At 33.5% G+C, this 12,184-nt stretch overlaps 1 protein-coding gene across 1 annotated transcript in view; it reads left to right on the top strand.

The window, feature by feature from the left end:
- Positions 1-10,257, top strand: part of SYT10 (synaptotagmin 10) — a 60,116-nt gene extending 49,859 nt beyond the window's left edge. The window contains exons 4-6 of the mRNA XM_007471128.1: positions 3,214-3,385; positions 6,088-6,217; positions 8,840-10,257. Of these exons, the coding sequence (XP_007471190.1) occupies positions 3,214-3,385; positions 6,088-6,217; positions 8,840-8,911 (374 nt within the window). The 3' untranslated portion in view covers positions 8,912-10,257. The remainder of the gene's footprint in view (positions 1-3,213; positions 3,386-6,087; positions 6,218-8,839) is intronic.
- The last annotated feature ends 1,927 nt before the right edge of the window (positions 10,258-12,184 follow it).

Raw genomic sequence — 12,184 nt, 5'->3', positions numbered from 1 at the left:
ATAAATTCCACATTCATTTTGGTGAAAAGATCATAGGTAAGTAAATGCTGAAGAACTTAAATAGCACACTCTGCAAATTATTGTTTATTTTACTCTTTCTACCATGTATCAAAAGAGAACCAAATTTCAAGACAAGCAAACAACATCAAAGTTGTAATTAAGTACAAGACTACTTTTTATTTATATGAAGCTTCTTATCAGGGGAGTGCATGTTTTGAGAACATCACCTCATTAATTCTCACAACAGCCTTGTGAATCAACTAAGGAGCCAGTAAATTGTCCTTGTCACTCGTAAAGAAATGTCATCAGAGACATGATGGGGGTAACAAACAATAAACTAGGACTCGTTCTCATTAATGAGAGACCTAGGCCTGGAAACTCATACATAGAATTATATCACAAAAATAAGCTTCTTCCTTAGAACATATTTCCTATTATTAAAACATTGAAAAGTAAATAGGAGTCTGTTTCTGTTTTATAAATGTTAATTTGTATCATTTTTTTTTTAGATTCCACGTATAAGCAATATCATGTGATACTTCTCTTTCTCTGTCTGATTTACTTCACTTCTTAGTATGATAATCTCTAGGTCAATCTATGTTGATGCAAATGACATTATTTCATTCTTTTTTGAGGATTATTCCACTGTATATATATACTACATCTTTATCCATTCCTCTGTCAATGGACGTTTAAGTTGCTTCCATGTCTTGGCTATAGTAAATAGTCCGGTAATGAACACTGGGGTGCATGTATACTTTTGGACCATGTTTTTATTTGGATATATGCCCAGGAGTGGGATTGGAGGATCAGGTGATAGCTCTATTTTTAGTTTTTACAGAACATCCATACTATTCTCCATAGTGACTGTACCAATTTACATTCCCACCAACAGTGTAGGAGGGTTCCCTTCTCCCCACACCCTCTCCAGAATTTATTGTTTGTGGACTTTTTGATGTTAGCCATTCTGATTGGTGTGAGGTGATATCTCATTGTAGTTTTGATTTGCATTTCTCTAATAATTAGTGATGTTGAATATCTTTTCATGTGCCTTTTGTCCATCTGTATGTCTTCTTTGGAGAAATGTCTATTTAGCTCTTCTGCCCATTTTTTGATCAGGCAGTTTGTTTTGATGATATTAAGCTTCACGAGCTGTTTGTAAATTTTGGAGACTAATCCCTTGTTGGTCACATCATTTGCATATATTTTCTCCCATTCTGTGGGTTGTATTTTTATTTTCATTTTATTTATCATTTCCTTTGCTATGCAAAAGCTTTTGAGTTTAATTAGGTCCCATTTGTTTATTTTTGTTTTTATTTCCATTACTCTGGGAGATGGATCAAAAATTATATTGTTGTGATATGTCAGAGAGTGTTCTGCCTATGTTTTCCTCTAAGAGTTTTATAGTTTCCAGTCTCATATTTAGGTCTTTAATCCATTTTGAATTTATTTCTGTGTATGGTGCTAAAGAATGTTCTAATTTCATTTTTTCACATGTAGCTATCCAATTTTCCCAGCATCATTTATTGAAGAGACTGTCTTTCCTCCATTGTATAGTCTTGCCTCTTTTGTCGTAGATCAATTGACCATAGGTGCATGAGTTTATTTCTGGGCTTTCTATCCTGTTCCATTGATCTATATTTCTATTTAAACAGACTAACAGACTTAGAGAATGAACTTATGGTTACCAGAGGGGAAGGGTTGGGGGGACAGATAGTTAGGGATTTGGGGATTGACATGTACACACTGCTATATTTAAAATGGATAACCAACAAGGACCTACTGTATATCACAGAGAATTTTGCTCAATATTATGGGACACCTAAATGGGAAAAGAATTTGTAAAAGAGTAGATACAGGTATACGTATAAGTGAATCACTTTGCTGTACACCTGAAACTAACACAACATTGTTAATCAACTGTACTCCAATATAAAATTAAAAGTTAAATAAATAACTAAATAGGAAACAGTCATTGAACATTTCCTTTTTACCTTGTTTTCCTCTATATACCCTATTTCCAGCCATAAAATGTGTCCTTTCCCCTTGATACAAATGCTTATGAAATATACAGAGACATTTTTCTAGAGCCTAAAAATCATCCATTTCATTCATTTGCTCAAATAAATTAATGTTGCCATGTTTTTGGCTTATTCTAAGGAAATAAGTTTTGTTACTTTGTTAAATTGATGGAAAGAGAGAAAAAATGGTTGTGGTGCTACAGTTAGAGGGTAACTATAATGAAAAAAAAATGAAGGTAGAGCAGACACTGATTGTTTTGACCACCTAGCATACTCACCCCAATGCCAATACCCTCTCCCAAAACCATGCCTCCTTTTTATAAAAAGATACAAAAAGTAAGGCTTTTTAAAGAAACTTTTGATAAATATTGTATAATTTTCTATAATATTGTAACAGTTTTTCTACTTAAGGTGGCAGGGGTAAGAACGTAGAGATCAGTCAGCTAGGGCAGAACTTGTTAACAATTATTTGACCTCTTTGGCCCATAAAAATATAGCCCAACTAAAATTTTACCTTTCCAGTTGACATTATACAGACAATTCATATGAGGAAACTTCCCTGAGAACATCTGTAAACCAAATATCACCTTTTCATTGTATACTGTTGAGCATTTAATAAATGATTTGTAGTGATCATTTCTTCAATCCAAACTCTTTATCAAGCACTATGACTAAAATGGAACCTCTAAGATTAGTACCTTTTCCAACAATTCAAGACAATTCCCACATAGTTTTTGCTAATTTCAATTCACTGTGATTGTATATACTTATCTAGACACAGTGTTGCTCTTTCATAAGTTTTAGCCTTCTTATTCTAAATCATTTTGAAGGAAATTAATTTTAATACAATTATTTTTACTTGTTAGGATTACATTCCCTAGAAATCACTTGGGACAAAACATGTCCTCAAATAGCTGTGACTAAAAGACACATTATAGTTTAGACTGGCTCTTGATAAACTACTGAGTTTTCTCTGTTGTATTAAACACAGTGATCAAGTTAATTCTTTTCTAGTCCAGTCAGCAAGAAGTCCTAGAGAGTCTATTGTCCCCAATTATGCCATTTGAATTTAAAACCGGTAACACTAAAGGGCTTAATATACTACTTTTCTTATTTAGTAGCAATTAACCACAGTTTTATTTATGCTTTGTACTATTACTTTCATTTTAATAAAATTGCCTTCCCGTGATAGATCCTTATGTCAAAGTGTCTCTGATGTGTGAGGGTCGAAGATTAAAAAAGAGGAAAACGACTACAAAGAAAAACACTCTAAACCCTGTGTACAATGAGGCCATTATTTTTGATATCCCTCCGGAGAATGTGGACCAGGTCAGCCTCTCCATTGCAGTCATGGATTATGACAGGTACGTTCATCCCTATACTCACTGAATAACAGCTACATTTAGTCATATGCAGACCAAATTCAACTTTTCAGGTTATTTACTTCTACAAGAGTTTTAATTTAAACTGGAATGAATAAAAATTATTCATTCAAAATTAATTTTATTCTATGTTATTATTTATCCTTTATCTTTTCCAAAAGACATCATTCTTAATTAGAAGGACAGGATACCTGCAGATGGTGAAAGAATGGGATACATTATAGGAAGCACTTTTGTGAAGACTTTTTACAGTAACAACATAAATTACAATCAACGTATTTTGCTTTCCAAGCTGGGCTGGAATATGAATATCATGATACTGAGCTCTATCATTAACTAGCACTGTGAAAGGGCAAGTTATCTCTTAGAAATTCACTTTTCCATTTGTAAAACATCAGTGTAATGTGCAGCTGTGAGCAGTGAGTATTAACAGTGGAAGGTGAATAGTGTCCATAGCGTTATGCCTTGAGGCTTTCACACCAGTCTTAAATCACTGCTTTGTGGATAGTTCTTCCAGTTCACACACTTTGATTACTTCTCCTTTCACAAAATAAATGGCAAATTCCCAAGTGAAGCTCTGAAGCTTCTTCCTGCTGCAGCACCCACTCCTTTCTTTTCTGAAATGTTGCCCTGTATCAACATTTCAGATACAGGTATCTCGTGTATGCGAGATATCTCATTTACACGAGATACCTGTGTATCTCATTTCACCCATGCTTTACAGCCCTGCTCAAGGCACCACTTCTGTCTTTCTTGGCTAACCAATCTCTTCTCCCTATGAACTTTTGTCCCACTAAAGGTTTATATATCTTATTTGATCCTTGCTATATACTTCTTTTTATTGTTTTGCTTTTTATATTTATAAGACTTTCAGAAAGGAATTCTGTATGTTTAACCTACAAAATTATCAGCACATAGGCAATGTCTTATTTTGTTCTAATGATAACACAAGTGGGACAGAATACACATACACAAATATTCAAAGAGTGTCTATTTTATATCATTATGCAAATGGCAGTAACCAAGACCCTATAACATAGAGACATTAAAAATGGTATCCTCTGGATGAGAGCTAGAAAAATGAAGTGCTGAAAAATACGATGATTTATACCATCTATTTGAAATTAGTTTATATCACAGTTTACAAAACAAGTTGACACAATTTAAAGAGAGAGAGAGAGAGATCTTGAATTAGTTAAAATGGCAAACTTTAAAAATGTAATGTTTTGGGGCTTCCCTGGTGGCGCAGTGGTTGAGAGTCCGCCTGCCGATGCAGGGGACATGGGTTCGTGCCCCGGTCTGGGAAGATCCCACATGCCGCGGAGCGGCTGGGCCCGTGAGCCATGGCCGCTGAGCCTGCGCGTCCGGAGTCTGTGCTCCGCAACGGGAGAGGCCACAGCAGTGAGAGGCCCGCATACAGCAAAAAAAAAAAAAAAAAAAAAAAAAAAAAAAAAGTAATGTTTTCATCAGAAGCCCTTATTCTGCTTTACCAAAAAATTACTCCTATTGATTTCTCACAGCATAGATTGCAGATAAATACAATTGAGCATTTGTCACCCAAATAATTTTAGGGAAATGGACCCTGACAATATATAAAATAGAAAGATTAAAAGTTATTTCTAAAATATGCTTTTTTGGGAAATCTTCATATTAAAAGAAAAGATACTAAGCCTACATATCTATTAATACATCAGTGACAGGAAGAAAGTAATGAAATGTCCTAAAATCATCTTAAAACTTTCCTTATAGATAGATGTATGTCAAAATAATCCTCAAGAAAATGCCTTTAAATTCCATTTCATTCTTGAAAAGCAGCTTACCATATGTATGCTTGAGTCAACTGTCTTGATTCAAGTCCTGCCTCTGTCTCTTACTAAGTGTACAAAGGCAGGCAGGTCCCTTAACTTCTGGGTGTTTAATTTCTTTGTCTGTAAACTGAGATGATGATAATGATATTCATGGTCATGGTGTCAGGATTAAGTGAGTCAGTACATTTAAATTACTTAGAACAGTGTCTGGCACATAACAAGCTCTCAAAAATATTAATATCATTATTATTTTGATTTGTTGCTATGAAAACAAGGTATGAATAGAAAATAAGAATGTTGTTCAGTATGCTCTGGTACCATGCAATAATAAGTCAAATGACATGGTTCAAAATGTAGCCCTGCCCTTTTTAATTGTAATACAAGCAGTAATGTTCACTGACATATCATTTAGAATCAATTAATTATGGTCATTTATACAAGAAAGTGGGTATTGAGCTCTTGGTAAGAAATGTAGGCATCATTATAAAACATCAAACCTTTTGGAAAGAAGATTAGAGTTACATCACTTAAAGTTAATAGGTCTGCTACCAAGAAAGAAACTCATCATGTAGGTAAGGACCAGCTGCATTTCTCATTCACACTATTCTTATTATTGTGAAATGTTCTCAATTTACAGAGCACTAAAATGGTTTGTGTGTGATCCTTTTACAGATTCATTTTTGAATGCTGATCCTGTTTAGTAAATTTTAGCCTACTTAAGGCTTTTCATTTGATCTGAAGTAGTTTAATATGTAAAATTATCTAGAACTTACCACAAAATCTACTCTTTTAATCATAAGTTTAAAATTCTGTTTAAGGTGTGTGAAACTTATCTTTGAATGTTGGAATGAAAGCAAAATATTCTCCGAATCATAGGGTAGGACACAATGAAGTCATAGGAGTGTGTAGAACCGGACTGGACGCTGAGGGTCTTGGGCGAGACCACTGGAATGAAATGCTGGCCTATCACCGAAAACCAATAACACATTGGCACCCCTTGCTGGAGGTAAGCTCTGGGACTCTCTCACATCTACTCTCTTCTTTATCTCTTGCTTAAATATTATTTATCTGCTAACACTTCACTAATGTTTTATATATTCACCTATTTTTTAAAATACATATTGTTCTTGCTTTTGTCCCACAGACTCTATCATCCAGTATGAAAAGTTCTGTGTGCCTTGTTGGTTTTTAAAAACCACTAAACTTTCTGAGTTTGATATTCCTTTACAGTAAGCCCATAAAAACTGAAAGCCTATTATTTTCTTTGCATTGTCTGAAAACTTATATCAGTGAGTGGTGGAGCAATCAAGTAAATTCATTACTAACTGGAAACTGAATTTTCCTGCTTCTCTTTTGTGAAAACAGTTACCTCACCTAAACTCCAGAATCCCTAAATAGGGGTACTATCACCTAATACAGCTCATCTATGTAAGGGGACAGATATACATCCACTGACTCTGGTCAGGAAGTAAAAGGGCTCACAGATTTTTAAAAATATTTTTTGCCTGAGTTGAAAGCCTGGCTCTGCTGTGTGACTACATATTGCACTCTGTAATAGCAGTAAACTCATAGAGTAAAACTAAATAAACTGCTGAATGTTAAGTGCTTAGTACAGAGTATGGCACAGTGTTTGCTCTAATTATAACTAATATTAATAGTTATATTAACCAGAAGAAGTATCAATACCAGTTTCTATCAGGATTTTTAGCCATGAAGACAGTTGTCAGAGACTGCAGGAGTTTCTCGAAGAGTCTCAAAATAAATCATTTATATGACCTGATTAACTGAGAGGTAATGCAGGCTGATAAAAGGATGTATGGTAGAGGGTGGAATTTATGCAATTTAATAAAAAGTTATGATAGCCACATAGTAAGTGAAGGATACATTGCCATCTCTCCCATCGATAAGATTCTGCTTCTTGTTCTGTCACTAAGCACAGGGTTGAATAGGAGACACAGAGCAGTGTAATTAAATGTCAGTGAGCCCTGGTTCTAAGCTCAGCTTAGTCACAAAAATGTGACCTTAGCTGTGTTACTCAATACTCTATAGGGAAAATTCGATGAACACTGTATAAACAGCACATGCTCAGACAACAGAGGTGAACTGTCACCATAGATAAGATATATGCTTTATTATATTAATGTTCCAAATCTTTACCTCACTTCATCATTTAATGTAAATCATAAAAGACAGACAGACATGCAAATACACATTCACACAGCACTTTCCCCTAAGTAATAGCTCAACGAGTCCTGAGAAGGTTGTTTCATTTCAACAATATGTATTGTCTAAAGTATACTCTACTGCTTTACTATCGTTTTCCTGATTCTCATCTTTGTTTTCATGTAAAGTTTGAAAAGTGAATATTAAATCTAAGAATCTAGACATGAGAGTAAATTTTTCTGGGCAGAGAACCACACTGAAGGGAGACATGGATTCTAACCCTTGCTCCTCTGGCTGTCTAATCCTAGGCAGACCACGTACTCTGTCTGCAGATACATTCTCCCATATTTAATGAAAATAGAAATGCCCACCCCTACAGAGTTCATAGGAATGATATAGGGAGAAGTGAGATAATGTGACCAACAACTTTTAACTAATGAAAGGACAGATGTTGTATGACCCAAGGCATATTATACTTATGACTGTTTAATAAGAAGTTATACATTTATATGATGAAGATGAGCTATGAAATAAGCATGTGTTTGTGTCTGAGAACTTGTGAATATTTTTCAGTCATCGTAGAATATATAGGAAGAATAAGCTACAATATGGGTCTCAGAAGAATATCCCAGATATATTTTTCTAGCAGCTGACTATCAGAGGACAAGTGGGCCAAAAAGATTATGTAAATATACTTTCTCTAGCAAATAGCTTCTTTTTTTCCAACTCCTGTACCTACATTCACTGATCAAACAGAACATAGGGACTGGAGACCTAACAACTGGCTGGATTTTGAATTGTGGGAAAGTGTACATGTGGTACATGTGTAATTATGTTTTGTTGCCACAGCAGGGATTAAAATGAGAAGGGAACAATTATTCAAGAGCTGAGTAAGTTGGTAAGAGGAGACTAAAGCATCACTTGGAAAATCTGGCTACATGTACCTAGATACAAAAGTTTATTCTGTTGTAATTAAACTTTTAAAATACACATAATATTTAAAGGCCATGAGAAATTATTCTTTATCACTCGTGGCTCCCATTTTCTCAGTCCTTCTCATCTCATTAATTGCTCCTGTAAAAATCACCTCCTGCCTTAGAGCAAGTGGAATGCAGTCTCTTGTGTCTTGAACCTTCTTGTTCTTACCCAGCAATTGCCCCCGACTGTAGTAAACCATTAGTTATTTTACAATAAGAACTAAAAGCCTGTGATAGAATGTGAAATGAATCTGCAATTGATCTGCATGCCATCTATGTACCATGCTCTACCTACATCTCTGTTAGATGTTTGTGTCCCCTCATGATACCTGAGAAGGTGAGTTCTGAAAGGTGTGGGGAGTTATGTATATCTTCTCTTCAGAGGCTTGCATATCAGGGGTGAATACTCACTATTAAAAGGTAACAACAATTACCCACTTTATTATTTTTTACACTAGATCATATATTATGAAATTATTATCTTTCAGTTACCTGGCCGGGCAACCAGTTTTGACAGTCAAGGATCCTGTCCATCTCCCAAACCACCTTCCACACCATAATGCTTTCAAAATAAGACCATTATAATAAGGACCCAGGACCGTGTACTCATTAGATCAAAAAAAAAAAAAAGTGGAAGATTTGATCTTATTTAAAATATATCCTGATAATGAACAAATTATGTGCAATTTTTATTTACCTTTTTTGTCTGTTTATTAACTTTGGACATCTTGATGTATTTTACTTGAATACAAATGGTCCTTACATAAGGCTTTTTATTCTTTGTGTCATATGCCAATTAGCACAAAGAATGTTTTCACTGAGTTGTAAATTCTTTGCATAAGTAAAGAATACATTTTTTGAAAATAATCCATACTTATCTAAAATTAAATAGTTAATGCTGCTATTGTATAAAGAAGCACATGTCGAATATGTATGGTTTGGACTTTATTAAAACTATGTTCATTTCTAGTTGTGCACATGTTTCTATATACACTTTAAGGGAAATTCTGAACTTTACTCACAACATTAAATCCTTGAATAATCAAATTAATATTACTTATCTGATAATATATTCTTTCATTCTCAACAAAATCTTTTCTTGGTGAAATTTGGCTCTGCTAAACTCAAAACTTTTTCTTTCAAGCTTGTTCTTTAATATATAGAGAAACAAAACTGTAATTTGAAGAACTCTTTGAGTGTAAACTTAAGAAGTAATATTTAGTAGCTGGAAAATGGAGATTGAGCTATTTGGGCTACTATTTTCTATTGTCTTAAAGTTACATTAGTTCAAACATCTGTAGCACTATTTAACTCATATTTTAAAAATTCTATTACTCTTAATCTCAAATGTAGCATTAGTATTCCTAAGTGAATAGAATCAGAACTCATGAGTCTTCATAAGGTTCTCAAGTACTGTGACATGTTTATTTTGTGACATAAAGCTATCACATAGATCCTGTATTTCTGATAGGCATACTGACACCAAAGGTACAATAAATGTCTGTGCTCATTGTGGTTTGGATTGTACACAGTAATGGTGACTTTTAAACTCAAACAGAAGTAATTTTTAGAAGTGGGTATTTTCTTAAAGAAAAAAATGACATTTTTCAGAAAATTATAAAACTATACCATAAATAATACAACTTGAACATTTAATATAAATAAATAATTCTTAAGGCCCAGACCCACAGTCTTTTGTGAAAGGCATTTGCCTTCATAAGGATCAAGGATCAGGTCACTAGTCGTAAAAACTCTGCAAATGTTTTTACATGACAGAACTTTCCTTTAAATCATGTCAACTTTTTATTGTCTTGTTTCTGGGCCCTATTGGAATATATCTATAATGAATGGCCCCCAACCTTACTTTTGAGATGTGTACCATGGACAGTGCATATTTCAAACTTATCCCAAGAGAGAAGGTTAAACCCCACCCGGCAAAAAAACTGAAAAGCAAGAAAATCTGCAGGTAGCCTATAAAAACATATTCATCAGAATGAGAAAATTTTATCAGCAATTACAAAGTTTTGATTTTAGTAAAATCCTTTATTTTTAAATATTAAAAAATACAAAGTTTCAAAAATCTTGAAATTTTGTATGTTGGCATCTCTCCTATGATGGTATTACTATTAATTAAGATGTAACTATTTTACACGTTAACATTTTAAAGTCAAACGCAGTTCCCTAAAATTTTTCAAAAATGCTTGTGCCATCTTAATGAAAACAAGTATTCCTGGTTAACATTTTCTAATTTAAAATAACTAAAGAAACCTGTTGGACATACCTGGTTACCTTATCAAGCCTAAAATAACCACTTGCTATAGACAGAATGAGGATGACACTTCCATTTTGTAAGTCTTTGTTTTACTGGAAAATAAAATTATCAAATAGGAAGACTCAGTGAAATAACATATTTAGAGACAATTGTTTATAGGTATTGCTGCAACTTACAATTAATTAGCAACTCTATTTCCTTAGTATAATTATTTTCACCTGGAAATATATTTTAAGAGCTTTATATTCATGCTTCTCTTTGCCTCTTATGGAGATAAAGTCAATGTTTATGATGAAAAATGCAAACAATCAGCCAAACAGGAGACGTTAATATGGCTATTGTAGATTAAATGTTTAAGGTAATTTTTTTTTAATGTTTCCTAGGGATTAGAATAAACTCACCATGACTGAGCATTTATTAATCTTTGAGAGATTAAGGAGAGAAAATTAATAACTCAGATTTCATACATCATTTAAAATGGTAGTTCATATTATAAAAATGTAATTCTACCATTTTCAATACAATACACCATCACTCTTCACAGTCGTGCATCCATACAAACATAACTTATCCTCTTTCTACCTGTGGTTGAAGATGGAATGTTTTTCATTTCAATATTTAAAATAAGGTTTGACGTTACAGATATCCTCCACTAATTTGTGTGGAACACCACATTTTAATGACAGCACTGACACATTATGAAGTTACAATTTAAGTATATAATGAATACCTAATTCCAGGGACTTATTCAGGGACTTGCCAAACATAAGTCTAAGAAAAAGGAACAAGTGTTGATTAATTAGCATAACAACACTGATGTTCTTTTTGGTTTTGTTTCTTGTTTTGTTTATTTATTTATTTATTTTACCTGATTCACTAAGTAATCAGGTGAATGAAGAAATTGAGTATGACAAAATATTAATGTTTGTGGAGTATATAATCTTCTCACAAAAATCTGAACAGCTGATTCTTTTCTTTACCCTGGTTTCTTAATACTTTTATGGACAATTTTAATTTTTTTGTCAGACCAGCCCTGTTTCTGGTACTTTATTTTACATATAAAACTTATGATGTTAATACATTCATAGTTCAGTTAAAAAATATCATCAGGACTAGTGCCAGGGAACTAGAGATGGGAACACAGAACCAAGCACACACTTTCTTATGCAGTTTTTGGGAGTGATTGTATGTTCTAGTTACTGAAGGGAGCTCACAACTGATTGCTACTGACTCAGGTATTAGATAAAAGCAAAATATATTTGAACCTACTTGGTTGTGATATTTAATTGACACCTGTCTTTATTCTTCTGTAATGTCTGTTATTTTAAAATTGCAAATGCAATAAAAAACTATCAGCCTCTTAAGCCTTTAATTTAATGATTAATTGCTTCAAAAATGAAAAATCCAACCTTTCACTTCTTTCTCAACTTTTACTGTCCATGAAACAAAATATAACTCATTTCAGAATGAGTTTTCAAAAGAGCCAGAGACTATTGCAAATAAAGGGACACAAAATCTTAACATTGAAAACACTGTTATTTCTTTACCTCTTTAAAAACAA

The sequence above is a fragment of the Lipotes vexillifer genome, unplaced genomic scaffold (genome assembly GCF_000442215.2).
Source record: "Lipotes vexillifer unplaced genomic scaffold, Lipotes_vexillifer_v1.1 scaffold1768, whole genome shotgun sequence".
Classification (NCBI taxonomy): Eukaryota; Metazoa; Chordata; class Mammalia; order Artiodactyla; family Lipotidae; genus Lipotes; species Lipotes vexillifer.
The sequence above is the reverse complement of the archived record's forward strand: the minus strand, read 5'-3'. Positions and strand labels throughout refer to the sequence as shown.